General features: G+C 52.7%; 5 protein-coding genes across 5 annotated transcripts; 2 read left to right on the top strand and 3 right to left on the bottom strand.

The window, feature by feature from the left end:
* Positions 1-1,159: 1,159 nt before the first annotated feature.
* MIND_00200800 (uncharacterized protein) lies at positions 1,160-1,795 on the bottom strand (the record flags this gene model as incomplete). Its single annotated transcript, XM_037358909.1, has 1 exon — positions 1,160-1,795. The coding sequence occupies one exon, from the start codon at positions 1,793-1,795 to the stop codon at positions 1,160-1,162; it is 636 nt and encodes a 211-aa protein (XP_037224004.1).
* Positions 1,796-5,615: 3,820 nt separating this feature from the next.
* MIND_00200600 (uncharacterized protein) lies at positions 5,616-7,963 on the bottom strand (the record flags this gene model as incomplete). The annotated part of the gene is made up of 5 exons (XM_037358908.1): positions 5,616-5,719; positions 5,769-6,293; positions 6,345-6,569; positions 6,647-6,683; positions 6,785-7,963. 5 exons carry the CDS (start codon positions 7,961-7,963, stop codon positions 5,616-5,618), a joined length of 2,070 nt encoding a protein of 689 aa, XP_037224003.1.
* A 2,272-nt stretch (positions 7,964-10,235) lies between these two features.
* MIND_00200500 (Arrestin-N domain-containing protein) lies at positions 10,236-13,996 on the top strand (the record flags this gene model as incomplete). The annotated part of the gene is made up of 3 exons (XM_037358907.1): positions 10,236-10,419; positions 10,475-11,303; positions 11,356-13,996. The coding sequence occupies 3 exons, from the start codon at positions 10,236-10,238 to the stop codon at positions 13,994-13,996; spliced, it is 3,654 nt and encodes a 1,217-aa protein (XP_037224002.1).
* A 516-nt stretch (positions 13,997-14,512) lies between these two features.
* On the bottom strand, positions 14,513-16,096 carry MIND_00200400 (uncharacterized protein; the record flags this gene model as incomplete). The annotated part of the gene is made up of 1 exon (XM_037358906.1): positions 14,513-16,096. The coding sequence occupies one exon, from the start codon at positions 16,094-16,096 to the stop codon at positions 14,513-14,515; it is 1,584 nt and encodes a 527-aa protein (XP_037224001.1).
* A 1,764-nt stretch (positions 16,097-17,860) lies between these two features.
* MIND_00200300 (Ricin B-type lectin domain-containing protein) lies at positions 17,861-19,551 on the top strand (the record flags this gene model as incomplete). The annotated part of the gene is made up of 9 exons (XM_037358905.1): positions 17,861-17,931; positions 17,979-18,019; positions 18,070-18,331; positions 18,393-18,426; positions 18,474-18,495; positions 18,544-18,682; positions 18,745-18,910; positions 18,962-19,216; positions 19,264-19,551. 9 exons carry the CDS (start codon positions 17,861-17,863, stop codon positions 19,549-19,551), a joined length of 1,278 nt encoding a protein of 425 aa, XP_037224000.1.
* Between the last annotated feature and the right edge of the window lie 3,976 nt (positions 19,552-23,527).

Genomic DNA, 23,527 nt, shown 5'->3' with positions numbered 1-23,527 from the left:
CGGACTCCGTCTCCGGAGTTTAAGGTTGGCGACCGTGTTTGGCTAGATGCCTCTGACATCAGGACGACTCGCCCCTCGGAAAAGTTCTCCCATCGCCGCCTCGGACCGTTCAAGATAGTCGCGGAGATCAGCAAAGGTGCCTACAAGCTCGACCTCCCTCCGCGCTACTCGAAGCTCCACCCGGTCTTCCCCGTCGTCAAGCTCGAGCTCGCTCAGGACGACCCCTTCGACGGACGCCCCGGCTACGACCAGCCCCCTCCGGACCTCGAGGACGGAGTCCCGGAGTGGGAAGTAGAGGAAATCCTGGACGCAAGGGTGAGGTATAAGCGGCTGAACTACTTCGTCAGATGGAAAGGCTACGACGCATCGCACGACCAATGGGTCCGCTTCGACCGTGTCTTCGCCCCGGAGAAAATTGCAGAGTTCTATCGTAAGTACCCTGGCAAGCCACGACACATCGCCTCCGCGACCTTCGATTCGATTCCGTTCCGGTCTATGCGTCGGGACGCCGCATTCAAAGGGGGGGGGTGATGTCAGGGGAACCTCCCTTTTGGCCCCTCGGAGACGCCTCCGATTCCGGTCCGACTCCGGTTCCGTCTCCGGTCCGGCCCTCCATCTCGCCCGCACAATCACCGATCCGTCAACGCCCTCCCGACGGTCGCCCTGGGACCTCGCCTGCGACGCCGCCCAAGCCTTCTGTGCCCGACAGCGGCAGCTACGGACAAGCAGTATATAGTCAGCTACCTAGCAGGCGGACCCTTAGAGTTTCTTCTCTTTGGATCCTCCCCTGCTAGGTCAGCTTCATTTGTATTCGCTTACCAATGTTCACGCTTTGGATCCTCCCCTGCTAGGACCTTGATCTCAGGCCTCCGGGGTTGCCCTTACACATGTAGTTTTACAATTTGATGCCCGATAACCCAGCTTTGCACAATCTATATGCAAGCACTCCGAAATTTCGGTGTTAAATTGGCCTGTGGTGCCCCCAAGCCGAATTAATTCGACATAGTGCCACATCTGGTGAACCTTCGGAATGTTGAAATGCTCCCGGATGCCCATCTTCAGAAAGACGGCCTTATTGGCATGAAAGAGATGCCATGCCGCCTCCAGTTTCATAAGAGAGCGGGTCGTATGAGTGCGAAAATGAGCACAATAGATAAAATCAAGGATTCCTCGCACCGCAAAGCAGGACCTGCGTTCCAGCAACACCGCTCAATACACCTAGAAACACCTTCTCCATATTCTTATACTCGTTTCCCGTCCATTGGGATACAAGGGAAATGCCCTGGCGGAAATGGCGAAGGCTAGGGTGATTGACCATGATTTGGAAACACTTGTCGATCGCTCGGTCATTGGCCGCGTTTGACCCACCCAGTGAAGCAGTTGCCCAGGATACGGTATGGTCTTTGAAGACACCCTTGTGCAGCTGGTGGAGAAGATCTGGTTGGAAGCACTGATAGATATTGCAATGCGGCAGCTTTTTCCAGAAAGGGTCAATATGGCGAAGGCCAAGTCCTTCGAACTCGGGTGGTTGTAGCCTGCTAGCGTGCTGACGCAGTATACGGAGGGTTTGCTGGGGATCCCGAAGGGGAGAAGAAATCGGGTCACCGCGTTTATTCGGATGGACTTCACACCCAGTATATTGATTCTCGTCGCAGCAACTGACCAGGCAACACTCTGGATGATCAGCAAGATATGCGGCAAGAATTGGGTGCTGTTGCCGGAAGTACTTGTCGGCACAGAGCATCTTAATACCCTCCTCGCCAGCCTTCTCGAGTGTTTGGAGTAGTGTATGCATACAGTCGTGAAAGAGTTGGTATCGCGCGCTTGAACGCTTGGCCTTTGTGAAGCACGAAAACTTGGAAACGGGGATATATCCAATTAGAAGGGTTCCCGCGAACATCCATCAAAAGATTGCCAATAGAAATATATACTGGCCACGCTTTTTTTGTCGCCACTGAATGTCGAAAGCTGGGTTTCATCAGAGGCAATGATTATGGGACAGACAGAGTGTCCAAGGGGAATATTTCCCTGTGAAAGAGTTCAAGAGTGGCAGAGAAATGAGTTGTCAAATCCAGACCCGAAGCGTCCACCACAAATCTCCGGTGTACATCTCGCTGTATTCGCAGTTTTTGCATTCGCGGTCGCGGTAAATGCGTTCCGGCACGTAGTGCATATGCTTCTTGAGCGCTGGATTGCCCATGAGCTCTTCGATACACTCGATGGCATCGCGCCGCCGAAACTCAACTGTTTCCTGCTCCAACTTTCCATCTGCACCGACTTTATCGCCCGTAATGGTGATTATCTGGCATTTCCACTCTGGACCTGCTGGAAGAGAGTCGATCTTTTGGAAGAATGAATATGCGTTGTGTGAAGATGGTTTCACGCCGTATTTAATCTGACAGTCAGATTTGAGTGAAAATTCACGATTATGACACTGCCGTACGCACCTTGTCAAGCTTGAAGAACTCTTCGATCTTGCCACGACTCACGCCTGACTCAACGAGCCACCGCGCAAGCTCCCAGTCAGCCTGGTTGTCGAACGGTGCCCACGGAGGCAAGCCCGAGCTCAATCTGTTGCTCTCGGAAGGCCTCAAACACCGTCTTCCCCTTGACTCCATCATCCAGCACACAGCCAGCGAGCTCGGGGTAGTCCTCAGTCCATTGCTTGGAGCCTGGTACATCGGTGTCATCCTCATCCGACCTGTCATCTTCATCCTCGACTTCCTCGACAGATGCAGCCCGGCCACCGCGGGGAGACTGCGAAGGCACTGGAGTGGGGACAACTGGGTCCTCCTGACCATCAAGCACCATCGGCTCGTACGCTGGCACAGGTTGTGCGTCTTCTGGCAGCGGCACAATCTCTTCTTGGCAAGCAGCACCGCCGCCAGCACAAGGCCAAGGCGTTCACGGCATCGAGGCCGTTGTGAGTAGTGGGATGCCAGCCCACGTGATGTCTTTACCTCTTGAAGGCAGATGCGGCAGCAATTCTCGACGGTGTCAGGCATGGATAGCGGATATGGTGAGTGCTTGTCCCGGGTCCGGCGCCCACACCGGCGCTACAAGTCACACCAGCAAGCTCTTCTCTTCTCTGCCATGGGGAAGTCGCAGCGTATTGTGGCAAGCGACGATGACGACTCTACCTCCTCAGACGAGCCGTCTCCTCTTGCTCACAAGGCCAAGAACAAGAAAGGCAATGTACTCGACCTCGCGACTTTACCTCCCAAGCGGTCTCGTGGCAAATCCACCAAACAGAAGGAGAATGGTGAGTGGGCCCTGCCTGGCAATTGTACATTGCTGACATGTCATAGACGATAACCATAAAGAAAAACTCGACGCACAGCTGGCCAAAGTCAACCGGGCGCTCGAGAAAGAGCGTAAAAAAGACAGCGCTGCTTGAAGGTATGTCGTTGCATTCCTTCTTGTCGTGTTCACTTACACTCTTAGCCACTATCCGACAGCACGAAGATGAAGCCGATACCCCTGCTGAGTTGGAGGACGATGTCCCAATCTCTCAATTCGCCTCTGCGGTGCGTGTATGCCGCTATTCCCCTTCTGTCCCTTATATACCTGCCTCCTCTCCAGTTCTCTTCTCAAGTCGTCGCCACCAAGCCCACACCAAAACCCAAGTTGTGGCGCTCCAAGAATGGAGAGACCCCAATCACTGTACCAATGCCTACCCATTGTAAGTCAGCAGCTATTTGTAGTTCACCAGCCTCACATGCGCTAGAACCATTGCAAAACCGGGATGAGCAACCAGTGAACTCAGAACGCGAAACAGGTATGTCCTCTATAGGCAGCTTTAAATGCTTTACCATCCTGCATCCAGATGTCGCTGGTGGACGAAACCAAGCAGACCTTGACTTCGACGATGGCCTTGGGGATGTCGACATACCAGACTTCGACAACAACACCAACGGCCTTGCAATTGTGGGGCAGGACGAGCTGGTCACCCCCACTTCTCGCCGCTGACCCCGCTCTCCATCGCCACACCCTTCGACCGCTTCAAAACGTCCTGGAACGACTTCTTCTCCGGTCACTAGCCCTGGCCCCGACCTTACTCCCCCTCCCGCGATTCGTAAAGCAGATTTCGCCAACGGGAAAGCGCCGACAGGCTCTCGAACCCGGGCCAAGGACTATATGCCCGAAGTGGCGTTGCGTATAAAGTGGTCGCGCAAGCGATACGAGTTGGGGATTTGGACTGTCAACTCATATCCGGGGGCCGAGATGCAGGCGCAATGGGTGCTCGATATCTGGGCTGAGGGGAACAAGGGCAGGGCTATCGAATTAACCGAGCGAATCTCGGCGGTGGTATGCCCATTCTTTTTTGTAACATCATACTAACAGCCTCCAGATTAAAACCTACGGAACGCACGGCCGTAGTACGGTCATCAACATCATCGCCCCCTTGTCAATGCAACATTCGACTTCGACACAGACCCAGGGACTGTTCGCGCTACATGCAAACAACTACTTAAGGACGACGCATTTGCTCACAAGATGGTGTATTATCCAACATTATCCTCTGCTAAACTGACATGGACAACAGAATACCACGACACTGGAGGGATATCTCCAACACCCTCTCATCAAGATTGCCCTTCGCAAGATCTGGTTCCCCAACAAGAGGGGTCGCGGTATCACGCACTCGGCTGATTTCAACCCCATCCCGATTCCTACTCTGGCCCTCGTACTCACCATGGTACGTGTTTCTCAGCTATCGGTATATGACTAATGATATGCAGATTAAGTACTGCATTGACCGCTACTCTACTGGTAGCTTCGACACCAAGGCTGCCTTTGATGAGACCCATAACAAGTCACGATATCAGGCCCATCTCGCAACTCTCAATGAGTGGGCGGAACTGTCCCCGGCAGTGTTGTAGATAAGATGATAAGGGTTATTGAAAATAACCCTTATTTTCAAGGTAATGATATACCCTTATCTTGTGGCTAGCCCAAGATAAGGCCCTTAATATGCTTATTGATTGCATCAAGTAACAGGTCACGGCTGCACAGCCGCCTGTCAGCATGGGTGCTGGGCCACATTTACAGAGGAGGGTTGGCTAATGGAGCTGTTGCTGGCAGAATACAGTGGTAAGGAACTTGATGATGGTGCAATGGAGGGCTCAGGCAATGATCACAACCTTTAAATGAGCTTCAAACCTTGGTGTCCCAAAAAGGAAATTCCCTTAATAAGACCCTTATTATCAGGACCCTTAATAAGGGCAAATTCCATAATAAGCCCTTATCTTGGAGACTGACCCTTATTAAGACCCTTATCTACAACACTGAGTGTTACACGAGCGCATACTATCCAGTCGCTCTAACAGCATGATGACAATTGTCATGGGTTGCGTCTACACAAGAGGAACGGGGCCGGTACTTACAATTTTATTTTTGGTAGTACAAGTGTACATACTGAGTGCAAGCTACTGTATGACGATGCCATAGTGGTAATGGTAGTGTGTGAGAGAAAAGAACGGGCAGGGGAGAGATAGACAGTGGGTGTAGGTCGGCGCCGATGTAGTCTGGGTGTAGGGTGTGAATGTGGATGTAGGTGTGTGGATGTAGATGTAGATGTAAATGTGGTAGAGCAATGTCTAAAAGGGGGGGGACTACTTCCGCTTGAGAAAGACCACGAGGAGGACGATAAACGGGACGTATGTGAACAGCGACACGCCCGCCATGATGCGGCACCGCTTCCGCCAGGTCCGTGCATCTAAAGAAACCAATCAATCACAGCGCCAAGTAAGAAAGAAAAAACCCACCGAACTCGACCTGCGGGTCGTCTAGCACGACCTGCTGGCGCTTCGTGCCCTTCTCGGCATCGCCTGCCTCGAGGCGTCTGGTTTTTGGCACCCCAATCAACACGCCCGCGATCCACCACAGCGGAAAGAGCACGAAGCCGAAGAAGAACATCAGCGCATGTTTCTGGTCACGCAGCTCGCCTGTCGAGAAACTAGTAAATGCCCAACCGGTCGGCTGGACGCGGGGCGGCTTGCGGGGGTCGCGCATCTGGTAGTACGAGCCGGCGCCGGCGGAGACGACGGAGGGCGCATGGGGCGTGACGAGCGCAGAGATGGGTAGGGAGGGTGCTTGCGATATGCGTGAGGGGGAGCGGGCGAGCTGATGTCCCGGGGAGTTGCCGGAGCGGCTAGATATAGTGTTGTTTCGCGAGTGTGGCTGGGAGGGGGGCTGGGAGGGCTGGCGTGATGGTGGCTGGGAGGGGGAGCGCGATTGGGACTGGGAACGGGCGGGTTTAGGGCGATGGGCAGAAGGGGGAGAAGTATTCGCTATAATAATAGTGGTCAGAGAAAAAGAATGAGATCATTCGAAAAACGGACAAGGACGGTCGCTGGTTCTGGACGGCGTGCCCTCTACGACATCCGCAGCCCGGCGCTTGCCCTTGGCAGCACTCCCGCCGTCTTCAAAATTGACAGACCGGGTCGAGCGGATCGTGTCAGGGGAGCCGTTGTTCTTCGTCTGGATAGCGCCCGCAGGCATTAGTGGGAGGGTGTCGGTGGTCGAGTCTGAGGATTCAGGAATGTGGATTGTAGCTGGGGGCACGTCTGAAACGGAAGCACAGGCTTTTTGTTAGCGACGCCCCTCGCACCCTGATTCAGGGCCGACAACACAAAAGACGCACCAGGCCATACAGCGGTCTGGGTATCGGACGACCCGGCCTAGGAGGGGGGGAAGGCGGTAAGTGAGTGGGAGTGGGAGGTGAAAACAAGGGATGGGACGACAGTGAGAATGGGGGGCGTGACGATAACGATATACGTACCACGCGCTTGGCTCGTGCATCAGAAAATTTGATGGCGGCGTCTTCGTCGTGCCTGGAGGCGACTATCCTCGCAGTGTCCTCCGTCCTTGTACTACTATCCAATGCAACCCCGCCGTGACCACTCCCGCTCCCGCTCCCCCCACTTTCGCTTGCGCGCCGCGAATTCGGCCGTGTAAAGGCAGCGAATATGTCCTGCGCTTTCGCCATCGCCTGATCTGTCCTAAACCGCTTCATCTTCCTGCCCGTGTGCATCGACGGTAGCGATGCCGAGCCCCGCCTGAACCGCTCCCTCCCATTATTATTGTTCCACCACGAAGACGGCGATGCAGAAACCGGTGACCCCGTTCCGCTTCGGACCCCGAATATCGGGTGGTCAAGGGCCGGCATTGGCGGGGGAGTTGACGAGGGGGCTTTGGAGGGGGCTGCCCGTGAGCCAAATGTGAATCCCGAGCCCGGGGACGGGGCTGCACGCTCGCTCGGGTGGCTGTGCCCGTGCCCGCTCTGCGAAAAGTCCTCGCGGTCTTGCTGCTGGGACATCGTCGACGGGGTGGCGTAGCCATACGAGGTCGATGCCTGGCTCGGCACTGGCGACTCGTCCCGCGAGCGCTGCTCCCCAAATTCGCTCAAATGCGGGCGGGTGCTTTTACTCCGGCTGCCCCGCCCGAACGTGGACCACCCCAGCAGCCCTGTGTTGGCGCTTGTACTCGCGACCTCCCCAGTTTCTGTCGTTGTAGCTGTAACCGGAGTCGTAGACGTCGTGGCAGACCCTTTTAACCGCGTCATGATCCTCTGTGCCCGCGTCGGACTCGCCACATCTAGATTCTCCAGCGTTGGAGAGGTCGAAGTAATCACGGGAACCGCGCCATCCACTGTGTGTCTCCGTGCGCTAGGCCGGAGCGGTGGGGGCGGTGAAAACGCGTCAAATCTGCCACCCGATTCGGCATCATCATCGTCATCAACGCTGTTGGGCGCCTGTCGCGGTGGCGGCTCCCAATCTGCGACCAACGCATCGAGATCGGGATGTATCCGCCGCTCCACCATTACCGCCTCCCTCTGTTGTTGTTGTAATTGTGTTTGCGAGCCCGGAGTCGTGATAGGCAAAGTCGTTGGTGTGGTCGTTGTCGTCGCAGACAGGCTCTTCGCCCTGCCTCTGCGGAGCCGGGCCCAGAGGCCCTCCATCCGCGTTTATGAAGTGGGGGGGCGTAAGAAGGCGTCTACAGTCTAGGGGACATGGGATAGGGGGCAGGGGAGCTGGCGTTGGCGTTGGCGCGCTGGTCTAGAGCAGGAAGGGCTCGTCACATCGCGTGGAAAGCTACTTTTAATGCATGCGTCCCTGCTGGAACTAAGAGAAGGCAGATTGTGGATGGCTGGGTGAATGAAAGAAGGATGTCGACGGGGTTCTTTGATGCGACAATTTCTCGGCTCGTGACGCCGGGGCCATGCGCGGTCCGCCAGGGGATCTTCGCCACATCTTCGCCCACGGGTGCTGAGCCATAATGAAAAGCATGCTCGGAGCCCTGCGCGGGAGTTTTCAGCCTACTACATTTCCTCGATGTACTATTTTAACGTGACTCTAATCGCGGAACTGCTGTAGTTCCAACTGCACGCGTGGCTGCCATCTGGGCCGTGCAAACCCACTTATTGCAGGATTGATGCAACGTCATTGACATCCCTCGAATCGCACATCCGCCGCCTCCCACACGGACCGACAAACAGCGCATATCGCCGCTTGCAGCCTCCGCTGCGCTCCCAGGGAAATCCCTTGGCCGTCGAATACCACCACCGGCGCGTGCTCGAACCGGGCTAACCAGGGAAGCAATGCTTGGATGTCCTGTTCCGCGAATCGCCGACTGGTGTCAGAGAGCGAGAGGCGGAGCTCAGAGAGGCCCATGATGCGGGATTCGTGGCATGGCTCCAGGGCTGGTCTTACTCTGAGCCAGGAAAGTGTGTTGGATTGTGAGAGAACTGGCCACGGGAGAGAGAGGCTGAGGGACAGCTCAACCTCGTCGCTAGAATGATCTGCGAGTGATTCCAGCGCTACTTCATACGCAGCGTGGTCCGAAAAAGAGAGCGAGACGGAGGACACGATGGGGAAGAGCGGGAGGATGAAGGGGAGGTAGACCGCCGGTGAGCTGAGCTTGTACAGCGGAGCGCGTTTCTGTGATGGTTTTTCGGTAATTCTAACGGCATCGGCCAGCTGGAGGTCAAGGGAATTGTCGCAAAGGACAAGTGTTTGTAGACGTTCGTGTCGCTGGATGAGGATTATGGCGTCGGCTAGCGGGAGGTGTAGCCCTGCATCTAGCGTTAGGTGGTGCAGCCGGTTCTCAAGATTAAGGTGTTTGGCGACAAGGGAGTAGGTATTAGGGGGGATGGTTGGCGTTGGGGAGAGGGAGAGGCTGTTGTTGTATGAAGAGAGGGAGAGTGTGGACACGAGTGTCAGTTTTTCTGGCCCTGGTATCGCATGGATGAATAAAACGTCTTCAAGCCTGAGCACAATGTTTTCAGGAGGGAGGGGTCGTGGCTTCTGCTGTCGTAACAGTTTCCATTCTTGTTTCAGTCCAGGACTGAGATAATAATAAGCTCGATATGGTTGTAAAATTCCAATAACAACTCACATTTTCAAGGTCCTTCTTTGGTCCGGGGGCTTCCAAAACTCCATCGCTCCTTCCTGTACAACCAATACGCGCCTCTTATAGATATACGGCGTGAGGCCTTCCAGTATGGAGGTAAGAAGGACTTTGGGCGACGATGCCGCATGACGGTAGACAACGACATGAGGGATTATTGAAGGTAGAGTTGCGACGATTCGCAAGGCCGCCTCGTAGGGAAGTTGTCGAGACTCCCTCAGAACGACTTTCTGGCATATCGGTGCCAGCGTAACAAGGGCATTGAGGGAGTTGTCCAGGTCGAGCGTGCCGGTTTTCTTCACGTTTGCCAGGGAAATGCCGCAAAGATGGAGGTAGTGCTCGAGGGCGACGTTCCTCAGGCGGCGCGACACTTGTATGGCGGCTCGTAGCTCTGCTTTGTTGAGAGACGCGCAAATGTGGTCGAGGAGCTCATTGGGAAGATGATCCAGTCGCATCTCAATCTCCTTCGCGATGGTTTATGACAAGCACGATGATAGGCAGTGCCAGAATGTTTGTCATCGACGCGCCATTCGATAGGCTGAAAGCCATGATCGGGCCCAACGCGCTGAGGTGTTAGAGGGCTTATCGCGTGGGGTTTGTCCCGCAGGATCGACCTTCTGTAGACACGTCACGGCGTGACTTTCCTTTTCGGGCCCACTCCCGTGCCACTAATTCCTTCTTCTCCACCGTCACGATGAGCTCATGAATCTCCCCGCCACCATCGCGTCGCTCCCCGTCATCCGAACGTCCTCATCGTGCCATTGTGCCCGCTATCGCCGCCGAATCCCCCGCCCTCTTGTCTCAAATTACACACAGCGTCTAATATGGCCGCCCGCCCCGAGCCGATGAATGCGACAACCCACCATGCGAAGGTGAAGGTGTCGCTCACGCTCGGCAAGCCCGTCTTTGTCGCTGGCGGGAACATCACCGGGAAGATGGAGATGGAGTGCAAGGCCGACAAGGGTCTCGGGATTGGCGTCATGATGGTCGAGCTGTATGCCATCCAAGGTCCGTTTTCTCTTCCCCTGCCCTCTGTTTTGTCGATATTGACTCGGGGCGGTAGAGCTTACGTCGCGAGACCACTCCGCCAAATCGACCTTCATCCACAGCAGACGCCTCTTCCAGGGGCCCGGCCTCCCGCCCTCAAATGCCGTCCAAGCGCATCCCATCCCCGGCGAGGCCCCGCTGCCGCCCCAATATCACCAGGCCCGCCGCGGGACTTCCACCTTCATATTCAAATTTCCCCTTCCAGAGTCGTCTCCATCGTCAATCAACTTTGGCGGCGACCTTGCGCGTGTGAGATACGAGCTGCGCGCCAGCGTTGGCGTTGCCTGGCGAGGCGAGAAGCGGCTTGTGGTCGACAAGCTCGATGCCCCCGTCGTCGAATGTCTGCAAGAAGGCCCTGAAAAGCCGCAAGCAGAAGGCGTCGTCGTTGCTGAGAACGGCAAGATCTGGGCACAGGGCAAAGTTGTCGGTGGCGTTGTTGTCGCAGGGGAGAGCGGTTGTGTCGAGCTTCAAGTAAAGAACCACTCGACGAAGAAGGTGCGGATCTACCCCCCTCTTAGACTTTTCACTGACAAGCTCCCTTCGATTCAGAATACCGGTCTTGTCGTAGCGCTCACACGCTCGTTGGTGCTTTCTAATGTCCCCTCCACCGACAAGGCCCCCCTTCAAATCTCTGATACCCTCGTCACGGTACCTTTCCGTGGACAAGAATACATTATACCTCCTGGCGCGGAAGGCGTCGCTAGTCTTGTTTTCGACGTTCCCAAGCATGCTCGTGGTGTCAGAGGAGGCTTGCTGCATGGCGACAACGCTGCAGTCAAACCGACTCATTCCATATTCGAAGTACAATGCGTTATAAGCATCAAGATGACCATGGGCTTTGGCAGGTAACTTTTTTTCGAGTATTACTTCTCATTCTGGAACTGACATCGTCCACAGCAAAGATATAGAACTTGATCTCCCGGTTCAAGTAGTGCATCCTCTCGCTCTCCCTGAACTTCCCGAGCTTCCGCCACAACCACAACCATACCCCTACTACCCTGACCCCCGAGCTGCCCCGCCATATGGCTATTCTGGCCATCCAATAGCTTCACCAATGCCTATCCCCACTGCGTATATGGACCCACAACAAGCGCAAGTCTGGCTTCCACCAGTATCGCATACGCCCCAGCCATATAACCAATATTATTCTCCTGCCCCAGGACAACCGCAATATTATTTCCCTCCTCCTCCAACCCAACCCGTTTATCAGCCTATTCCTCTCAATCTTGCCCGACCACTCAGTGCGGAAGGAATTCGGTCAGATACATTGGCTGTTCCTGGCCTTGGCCCGCCATCAGACGATCCGGCACAAGGCGAAGAAGGAAAGGGTACTCGTGCTTCACGCATCTCGCAGCATCTGCACCAGTCAACGAGGAATCGGTCTGTGTCACCGGTATCACATCGGTATCCTGCTGCAGGTGCAAATTCTGCCCCGATTCCGCAAACTATTCGTGGACTACCTGTTACGATGGATGCGGGTGGTCTCACAGTTTCCCCGCCTTTACATTCCCCGAGACCGGTCCTCAGTCCCAAGACAAGTTTTGCAATCCCCTCGTCTCCGAAGAGTGAGCGGGTTGAGGAGCTGGAGCGGATGGCGGACGAGGTTGCGAAGAAGACGACCAATTTGTCGGGAGACTTGCCCAAGTCGAGTTTGGAGCCTCTGGCGGGTGCCACACTTGCTGTTGTGGAGGACAAGAAGAGCAGCAAGCGGAGGAGCAAGAGCAAAGAGTCCTCGAAGAGCAAGGGCACCAAACGGGAGAAGAAGAAGAAGGCTGAGCTACAAGAGGTAGATGACGTCAACGTTAACAAAACGTTGCCGGGGCCACCCGTTCCGTCTGGAAAAGTCTCTTCAGTACCCGCTCAGCGGACTCGCATCGACACGTATTTCAATGTGGGCCCGTCTTCTCCGCCAGTTCCGGAATCTCCGGGGCTTGCAACGCCGAAGTTGGGGGCAGAATCCTTTACCCCAAAGACGCCCACAATCATGGCTGTCAGCAAGCGACCATCGAATTTGGGCTTGGCGGTGCCGTTACCGACTTCGGAAAGCGGCTTAGATGCGCTGGAAAGGCGGCTGTTGGCGGATGTCGGGACGAGGAAGGTGCCGGCGCCTGCACGACCGGATGCAAGGACGGTTCTTGCAGGTGGGAGTGCGCCTGTTGATATACCGATGAAACGGGATAGCAGCAGTAATGCGGATGATTCGGTTATTTCGAGTTTGACGCTTGCTGGGGAGCGCGAGCGAGAGCTAGAACGGGAGCGCGAGAGGGAGGAGGAGGAGAGGGACCGTGACTCTGACGAGCGGACACAGGGGGCGAAGAAGAGCTCGTCTGGGAGGACGGAGAAGGGAGAGGCTGGTGAGAGGAAGAGCGGCCGCAAGAAGGAGAAACCCAAGGAGGGTGCGGTCCGGAAGGCTGCGAAAGGAAGGGTCGCAGCTTGGCTGGGTGGTATTGACATGGATGCTCCGCCAGATGTCGATGCTGTACCGCCCAGTCCAGAGTTGTTGGATGATGCTGAGCCTGTTGCTCGTGCTGAACGGGTGCTTTCTGACGACGAGCGGGTCGTGAAGAAAGTGACACCTCCGACATCGCCTACCAAAGATAGCGAGGCTTCCCCGAACCCGCGGTCTTCTGGGTTTGTGCCCGTTAAGACATTCAAGCGGGATCCGTTCCAACGGGTGATTGGGGCCAGCCCTGCAGACGAGGCGAAACGGATCGCAGATCTTTGGGCTCACAATACCGTCAAACCCGCGAAAGGGCCGGCGGCTTTACCACGAGTTGTTTCGCCAACACATATACCACAATCCGTTCATACGGATCGGAAGGTGTCTCCTCCGTCTTCAAGGCCAAACGATGCTGCATTGCCGAACATGAAATCACCGCGATTGCCGTTGTTCCCTCCCCCATTGGACCCCGAGGTTAAATACGATATTCGCTCAGCTCGGGGCGGAAGGGGCGGGAAAGTTACTGCGATTACGTCGCTTTGGGCGTCTGGAGCTCTTGCAGAGAAGGACAAATCTCCTCCACCAGCTGCACCCAAGAAACCAGTTGCTTCGGCTGCAGCAGACCTTTTACGCAACAAACCTGCTGTTGCTGCGAAATCTCCGACATCTCCGTTGGCTGCAGCTGCGAAGGCGAAAGCTCCGGTTGCGGCTCCCGCTACGAGTGGTCCTGCCAAAGTGGACAAGGAGAAGCCTTTGACTTCGAGGCCTGTCATCAAGTCTGCAAGTGTCCCCGCGCTTGTTTCCTCTTCCCATGCAACGCCAACACTCTCATCGACCGCCTCACTGGCTAGACCTACGCCAAGGCCATCGCGGCCCACATCTGCTGCGGTTAAACCTCCCCCGACGATTGTCGAATCTGCGAGCGAGGTTGTTGCTGGGTTCAAGGGGCGTGTTCAGGCGAGTCTGGCTGCATCGAGGGCTGCTGCAGTGCCCCCTGGGGCGGCGCCTCCGACGAGTCCAAAGCCTGGTGATCTGGCGTTTGGCCAGGCGCGGCTGCGCGATCTAATCAAGAAGTATCAAGGGCAGACCGCTGCTTGATCTTGTGTTATCGTTTTTGTTTTTACTTTTTTTATTCTCCTCGTTATGATGTTTGTTTTCCTTTTGCATAATCTTTCTCTCTCTCTTGCTACATATACATATCGACCAGCCACATACATAACATACTCATGATGAACATACTGACGAACTCACGATCCATTGACAAGCAATATTTATCCGCATATATACTATCTCCTTCGACTTACTTTTTCTGTTGCGTTACTTATTGGATTTCTTTTTTGTTTGTTCTGTACGCATGTACTGAAGGATGCGTATATACTGATGACATTATGAATGGAGCATGAATGATAGCTCACCAATAAGTGCTAGTAGTGCGATGAATTTTGCGTCTGTTACTTGTCACTGTAATGGCGATAAAGTGGACGGGACGTAAATTCTCCAGCCATTTCAGAGTACAAATGTATTTATTTTCATTCTCCTTTGGTTTAAAATTGGTTTACTAAATGGTAAATACTTGAATGAAAACAGATATGGCATTCAGAGGATGCCATGAACCTATTGGCACTGATACTCCAAAATCACTGACCTGCCAACTTGAACGAGCTTTGTTAACGCAGGCCGAGCCTCGACAGGGGGGCATGGAGCGCCGTTCTCGGACGCGCAGTAATCGAAATGAAGCTCTTCGAGCGGGAGACCGAGAAGTTTCCTCTGAGAGAGCCATGCAAAGAAGGCGTTTTGTATCTGGTTGGTGCGCAACACGATCCCGACGAAGGCGAGTCGCTTAAGGCCCAACAGGGGCCGCTTATCCAAGTCCGGCCGGGAATCCGCGGAAACGGCTGCCAACGCAACCAAGAACATCGATGGAGAGCGGTAGAAAGCCATGTTGCAGATTGACTGCTGCAGAAGTAGGCCGGTAACTGGCCAGTCGAGGTCGTCGCAAGCGACGATTAGCGTAGTCAGCTGGGTGTGCTCGGAAGATCGGGAGTGCCGGTGTGATAACATGGCGATAATTAGCTTCTCGCGCCAATGCTCGCGCCTGCGGTCGACTGTGGTCGGCACAAAGCGAGCAGTGACTCGGAACTCGGGGGTACTGGTTTCGGGTTCCCAGTCTGTGGCACGGCCCAGTCTGATTTCGAATACGATTTGGTCATCACCGTAGTTGCCCTCGCCAGGGAGAATACTGTCGCGCAGCTCAAGGCTGCAGATCTTGTCGGCACCGCCTACACGATCAAGCGCCTCCCAGATTCCGCGCTCGTCGGGGTCGCCAGGGCATATTTCTACGACGAGCTGGCGCATCTTGGGGAGTGCAACACATCGTAGAAAGGCGGTGCACGACCAATTGTTCGGGCGGAGCGTCAGCTCCTTGAGCCTTTCGAGGCGAATCGGATTGCGTATGGTCGCCGGCGCGTATCCGCTCTCAGGCTCCAGTGGCACTAGTATCTTGTTCAGCAAGAGCGCGCGGAGATGCGGCGTGTTGTCTCTGAGGAAGACAAGGAGCTCAAGAATCGGCGCATATATTTCATGAGCGATGCCCGTCAGCTCCAGCGAAGTAAGGCCCCGCCACAATGACCGGCACTCTTTTGGGAGCAAACAGTGGTGGAGGGAAAGATGGCGCAGCCTTGGCGCCTCGCCCGAAAACGAATCCTCACGAAGACCATAGATGTAGTTGGGCTCCATGCGGATGTGCAGCCGCTCCAGCATCGGTGCAGGATGCGCGAATATGGGCGCCGGGCCATCGTTGTACAGCCCGAGTTTGATGTGAATCTCTTTTACTCGATGAAATTGCTCGAAGAGCAGCGTACGTACCGCCGCGGTCTCTGGAGACTCGGAAGCCGCCCCAAAGTTAAGACCCACGGTCAGCGGGGCCGTCTCCGAGCGGACCAGCATCTCCTCTGCCCAGCGCGGCTTTGAGAGAACAATATGTGACCAGTATTGCGGTCTGTCGAGGAGGATGTCTCGCCACCGCTGGCAGACGTGCGAGAGCCGGACGTAGCAGAGAAAGTTTGCGGATTGGAAATCGGGGCCATCTGGCGCGATGTCGGGACAGTCGTCCAGGATGGTGATGAGGATCTCGGTCGGGAGCGTAGAGATGCCACTGCTGGACTCTTGCATTTCGTGATCCAAATACGGCTTTAGCATGAAGGAATGCTGTTGGCGCCTTGGATTCAGAATCAGTAAAATACGACGATTTGATTGGCGCAGATTACAATGCTTATGCTCTGGGAAGGACCCTGAAGGTGTGGTTTCTCGAGTGATCTCGGGCTCTGGTCGGATTCCCTACCCAAAGAAGCGGATTGAGGAAAAGAGAACACGTATCAACATCGTCACCATAGTCACGCGCTGTGACCGGCGGTCACGCGGCGGCTCTCGGCAACTGTCACATTTGATGCATGACAGACTATTTTCCTTGCCCGCTCACGAGACCGCTGGCATCTGGGTCCCATTCCGCAACCGGCACTTCAATGGCGAGTTCCACGGGCCGCGAAGGACGCGGGGGCAGCTACCTCCCATTCAGACACGGATGGTATTCGTGCCCATGCCCCTTGCGCTGGCGTACTTGCCGCTCGAAAGCGAAAGCCGGCCAAGGAAGAGGGCCAAAAAAGGTGCGCAAATCCGTAGCTGGCTCGCGATGGCTTGCTGACGCTGAGTAGAACAGCCTGCCGGTGACTCGGAGCTGTCATACATGGACAGACGGTTGCTGCGGCGCATAGAGAGAAAAGCGGCCAGACGTCGCCAGGCGCAGGCTGCAGCTGCAGCTGCAGCTGCAGCTAGTCAGGCGAGCGGCAGTGGTAGTGGTCAAGAAGGGACAGCGCTGGATGCCGGGGTGTTTGGTGCGACACACGAAGCCTGCAGCCGCCAGAACGAGGAGGCGTCGTTCTTGCTGACGGGCCAGCAATTGGTCGCTGACGCGGTTGGATCGCCCACGCGTCAGTTATCTTAGGTTCTCAACAAAAGTCACTGACGCGTCAGCAATGCCTCGAAGGACCGGTCCGGACGGAGCCGAAGAGCCTATCACGTGGACGCGATCTCCCCCTTAATGCTCGAAATTTTTTCTTGCTCTCAATTGATCAATTGCCATGAATAATAATGAAATCCGCTTAGTTAGTGAATGAATCCTGGTGCGCTCTCCCCCCCCCAACCTCTGAGTCCACACTGGCAGCAAGTACTATCACTCATCGTATGAGTTTGGTATGAGTCATAGCATAGTACATAAGGTCACGGTGGCTTATTGGTGAGATGGTCGTCCCGACGGTTTGTTCTCCCGCCGCTCCGTTTGTTCATTTGCGGTCGTCGAAGATGCCGATGGTCTCGCCACAACGCCACCTCCATCGATCAGGATCACGGGAGATGACCACTGGCAGTGGACACTGGACTGGAAGCGCGAAACTGATGTACATGTGCGCATGAACAGTCCGCACCCACCCGGTGAGGCGCCTGTGGCGGCGTCCCGACGGTCGTCTGGCGCCGTTCTGCGAAAAAAGTCCAGTGATAGGCATCGCACTGTATACGCCTATCGCTACGTAAATAATTTGACGTGTGGCGTGTTACGTGTTACGAGAGGGGAAAGAGTGCGGATCGGATCGGCGCTTTTGCCACTTTTTTTGGTGCACCCTCTCCGTCCACGACCACAGTGACGCCCCTCAGCCAGACAATGCAGACCTCGGTGCTTCACCACTGCGTGGGGTGGGGCTACCATTGGCCGACATGGATGTCTGGCCGCGGCGTGCCGCATTCGGGAAGCACAGATCTGCAAAGATGTGTGTGTGCAAAATTGGAAACGACCCGGATCCAGGGGCACATGTCACGCACTATAAGGCCATGCCGCGCTGTGACGCGCCCCCCAGCTTTCCTTGGTCCCCCATTGCTTGGCTGTCCCATTAATATCCCCACATTCGTTTCGCTATGCGCTCCTACACCCGCCTCGTCTCGGCGCTGTCCCTCCTTTTCACCCTGGTCTCGGCACAGACCCCTCCGTGCGTGGCTGTCCTTTTTTACTAGCCTTTGCTGATTGTGGGGGCAGGTACATCGGCAAGCTGCTCATCCAGCCAGGGCTCAACGCCGGTGCGTGGTCTTCCCCAAATAGTCTTCATATTCTCTGACCCAAGCAACAGGAAAATGCCTTACCGCTGCGAGCAACTCTGACGGCGCCGCCGTAAGCATTGCGCCTTGCACTGGCGCGGACTCACAGCAGTGGACCTTCAATGGCGGTTCCGTCAAGCTGTTCGGCAACAAGTGCCTCGACATCACCAATGGCGCCAACAACAACGGCAATAAGCTCCAGATCTGGACGTGCGGGTCTGGCAACGCCAACCAGCAATTCTACTACACTGGTGACGTCCATCTTGCGTGGACCAACCACGGCAAGTGCATCGAGTGCGTGTTCTTTTTGCCTCTGTCTCTCTCCAATCTGATCTGATGGTCGTCTTTCTTGCAGCTTGACCGACGGCAGCCAGGCCGACGGAAACAGGGTGCGTATATATCTCTTCTGTTCTCGTCACCGTATTCATTCCTCCAGCCACAAATCTGGGACTGCTCTGGTATGATTCCATTTGTTGCGTCACGCATGACGCTCACCACAATGCCAGGCTCCAACCCCAACCAGGTCTGGAACGTCGGCTACATGGCGAACCTCCCGCCCAACACCTCTGAGAACGGCCAGACGGGCACGAACAACTGCGGGACGGGCTCGAGCCAGAGTTCTAAATGCCAGACCGCGTGGATCAAGTGCGTTCTCTCCAGCTAGAAGTGTTTTTTTTTGCGAATAGAATACTGATGACTGTGCATAGCTCGGCCGAGGACTTTTGTCTGTGGGCGCCACCTCAGGTCGGCCTTATTGGCGACACCGAGCGCGAGGAGGTCGCATGGTGCACCAAGTCTGGCCGTGGCACTCGCACGATGCCGAACGGTACCCTCAAGGGTGTCCACTTTGTCAAAACGCCAGATTATGTCCAGGTGCGATTTCTGTGTGGTCATCATCCCGTTAGTCTTGCTGACGAAAAGTAGGTTACTGGTGTCGGCGACTTTACCAAAATAAACATTCCCCGCGGTGACTCTGGTGGGGAGCTCGACCCGCACGGCGCGGACGGCAACGGCAACCCGATTGGCGGCTTGGTGTACGGCAATTCGTTTGGCAATGCCCTCCAGTACCACGAGTGGACGTCGTTCATCTCGGACACGGAGTTCTGCTTCCGGGCATGCACTGGCCCGAACGCGGCGCGCAACTGCCAGCACATCTACGACATCATGGGCTGCTACTGGGTATTCCTCTCCTTATTATTGCTATCTCCAACTTATATCACGCGCAGAATATGCCGGCCAACTACAACTCGGGCACGTTCGAGAACTGCGATGCGGACAACGACGAGCCGATGGGCGTCTACGGCACATCGACATGGTACCAGGGCGTAAACCCCACACCTGCCGCGCACCCCGCCGCCAAGTCGTCCAACTGCAAGAACATCCCGAGCCCCACCGTCGGCCCCGTCCGCCGCCGCAGCGAGATGGGCAGCGGGTTTGACTACGTGAAGGGCCGGGCGCCGGAGCCGACGCCCGCGCCAACGCCGGTGGTAGCACCGGGGCATGCTGATTTGTAATAGTATAGTCCTTGTTATACCTAATAAAATGGATTCTTGAATTATCAACCTTGCTGTTGCTTGTCAAGACTTGACAAGTGTTTCTATAACCATTGACTAAAATTTAAGTTATAGACTATAATATCAACTTAAGTTTTGCCCATCTTATATGGTCCAGTGCTAATAATATATTGGTAGTATAGTGTAATCATATTCAGAGAAAATTTAAAAGCATAAAATACATGATCATAATAATTTTTTTTTCGTCAGATCAGCAGGGTGTGACACATGACTGATGAACTGAATAAAATAGTATACCTTAGGTATGTGGGACTCTGTTAAGTGCCATGCAAGGACCAAAGGCAAGTAGCAGAGAGTCCAAAGGAACAACCAAGTGGCTATTACAACACTATGTTTTTCAGGCTGAATAGAAGTCTGAACAAATACGTGAATCCTGGGGATACGTTTGGAGGAGCCAAAGGTGATGAAGGCTTAGAACCGGGGAGAAGTCAGATAAGAGCAGAGAGCGAGGCAAGAAATGTTAATAACAAAACTGAAGTACAGGAGCATAGAGTACAAGTATTTATACTAAGTGGTAAACATAAAGCATACTATGACCTTGCAGGGAGATCTGATGAGATCTGCATAATCTCCCCTGCGGAATAAGTACAACAGCATAGTAAGTAAGGAGAACAAGAAGACATACATAAGGCAAAGGAAACAAACTAAACACCTAAAGGATATAAGTAAACAAGCAAAAGGCCAAATGGGAAAAGATCTGTATTGATAGTTGGAGAGTCCAAGCTTGTCTGAGGGAGTCCTTGTGCAGAATAACTGTTTGAAGGGAAATGCTCAGATGCCTTCATCACGTAAAAACCCTGTTGCGTTCCAAGGATAACCTCGGAGCGTCTAAAGATGCACGGGATATAACAGACTCTATCTGGATTCATATCTGTATTTGTATCCATATCCATATCCATATCCATGGTGGCTGTGTACTCATGTCCATGGATACAGATACAGATATACCTATGGATTGGAGAAGATATTCATATTAAAATTCTATCAAGGTACTACAAAAATGTTTGTATAGCTATATACCATCAAGCCAATACTGGAGTATTTTACTCAATTTGCATGTCACATGTCACACCTGTCAATTTATACAATATTTTTCATATGTCACAGCAAATTTTCAAAGATCCCTTCCCAAAATAACAATTTATTACAATTTTTGTATGCAATGTCAGGCATTCGGATTGAGTAAAATACTTCAGTATGTAAGAACATCTGTTTTAGCCTGCTGGAGTATATTATCCACCCTCACACCTTCAAGTGTTCACTTATTGTGTAAGGGCAACCCTGGAGGCCTGAGATCAAGGTCTAGCAGGAGAGGATCCAAAGCGTGAACATTGGTAGCAAATACAAATGAAGTTAACCTAGCAGGGGAGGATCCAAAGAGAAGAAACTCTAAGGGTCCGCCTGCTAGGGAGCTGACTATGCTGCCGCTGTTGGGCACAGAAGGCCTGGGCGGCATCGCAGGCAAGGTCCCAGGACGACCGTTGGGAGGGCGTTGACGGATCGGTGATTGTGCGGGCGAGATAGAGGGCCGGACCGGAGTTGGAACTGGAATCGGACCGGAATCGGAATCGTCTCCAAGGGGCCAAAAGGGAGGTTCCCCTGACATATCTATGGTATTATGGATATGAAAAGTTCTATCTGTATCTATATCTGTATAGATAAAATCTGTGTCTCTACATGGATTGCACCTATTCATGCCAATCCCTATTAGTAAGTATATAGAATGGGAAAATAGCTGTGAGGATCCACCTTACTATATTTGAATATTCTATGACTATAATATGCTGAGTATATTTATAACATAACATAATATATTTAAATATAATTATTTAAATATAATTATATTCAAGTGATCAAGCAAGGTATAATATACTCATAATATTCTGAATATATGCAATTTTAATCAACCATAGTATAATTCTGGCCAGCACAATTCATTCAAATACTTGTTGTTTTGTAATTAACTTTCCCTTTGTGGAAACCATTACCATTTGTTTTCCATACAAGAAGTTTATACAAAAACTACTCCTTGGTAAATCAAGTGACATTCTCTGATGATTCTCCTATCAAGTAGTGAAATTTCCTTTTTTGGAAATTTGTCACACTATGTACTATGTAACACTATGTAACAGTGTGACTCAGTGACTCAGTATAACAGTGTGACTCAGTGACTCAGGCGCTGAACTGAACCCAAGTCACTAGGGGTTCAATTATTTATCATTATTCATAGCATGATACACTGATATTACAATTTCTAAGAAAACCCTTTGTGATGTCACATCCCACCAGTGTTAGTTGTCAAGTCCGAGTCTTATAACCCTCAAATTATTCATCATTATTCATACTATAATGGACTTAGACAAAAAACAAGTGTTAGACACCTGTGTAGCCCAATACCCACTGTGTACTATCTAGTCCACCCTAGCGGGGTGTCGCAGATAAGCCATGCTGCTCTCAGCATTGCCATAGAACTGAATAAACCTTGGAAAGGGAACTGAATAAATCTGAACAGTTCTTAGGTTTCCACTATTTTTTGCACCAAGTCCGCATGACTGGCTATTATCACCTCACTCATAGTATGAATAATGTTCAATAGTGATTATATACCCAAGTATAGGAGTCAGTTCTGTGTAATCATGGACTACTCAAAAAGGAAATTGTATACCAGGTCCTAATAGTAAGTGAAATTCAGACACCTGTGCAGCCCAGATCAGCTCCATATATACTGTTAGGTTACAAGGATGACACAGTTCCCAAAAAGGAAATTTTCACAGTCTAACAGTGGAATCATAAGAGAGTGTCACACTTTGTCACAAAATCAAAGTTGTGTATTGTAACTATATAAACACCTTTCATTAAGTAACCTATAGTGGTGGCTCAATAAATGTGTTAGCACTGACCTATTTTAACTGATGGGCTCCTATGTCAATAGCTGCTCGACCTAAATACATGAATCAAGTGCTAGCAGGAAGGGTATCAAAGGCAAGTATTGATTATGAAGTATTTTGATCATCATCATATGATATGATTACTATATTGATCATTCGGTAATAAAAAAGAGAATATCTAGTACTTTAACAATGTAAGGTGACAGACTTGTAAGTTTAGCTACTCTAACAAAACCCCCTGGTGTATACCCTCCTCACTCCCAGTGACTATGGCACTGATAATACAATACATTCACTCATCAGTAGAATTTGATCTCCATCACCTCTGAAAGATGGGCACAGATCTCCAGCTAGCCTTGGTGGATACAGTTGAAATAGAGTTCATTTGAAAGGTATACTATCCTACTATCCTTGAGCGACATCAGTTATATTCTTTGTTACCATTGCCCTGATCTATTTACTGCCAAGCATGCCTGAATACTAAATTGAGCAGTATTTTGATGATATCCTAAGACTACATGCATGGAATCTCATGATCTAAGTTGATATGATATCATAGGATAGCCTAGCACACCCTTACTCATTTTCCACCATGGGGCAAATGCTGGGGCCAGTCAATTAATAGAGACCTTAGGTGCTATATAACCCAGGATAGAGATATGCTAGAGGGGTACAGGCACCAGTTTCTAGAGGGTGGACCATACTCCTACTAGTGAATAGACTCAGATTTCCCAGACTTGCAAAGGTCATGCTATGATGAACTCATCATTATTGGGATAGATAACACTGATAATGGTACTGTGAGAGATCCAGAATAGCTATGAGGCTGATTCAAGTGCTGAACAGGTTCATTTGAAGGTCTATACCATCTTATATCCAAGTCTTGCATCATACTTGAAATTAATTTCTGACCAGTTGTAATAGCGAAGACACTCTCTTTTGCTCTATGGGTACCTAGCCTCTCTTCAGCTACCTTCTGTAATACATGCCAGAACCATGATGGATTATAGTATGGGGTCCTACTAGAC

The sequence above is a fragment of the Mycena indigotica genome (genome assembly GCF_014461135.1).
Source record: "Mycena indigotica strain 171206Taipei chromosome Unknown Mind.scaff0002, whole genome shotgun sequence".
In the NCBI taxonomy this organism is placed as follows: Eukaryota; Fungi; Basidiomycota; class Agaricomycetes; order Agaricales; family Mycenaceae; genus Mycena; species Mycena indigotica.
The sequence above is the reverse complement of the archived record's forward strand: the minus strand, read 5'-3'. Positions and strand labels throughout refer to the sequence as shown.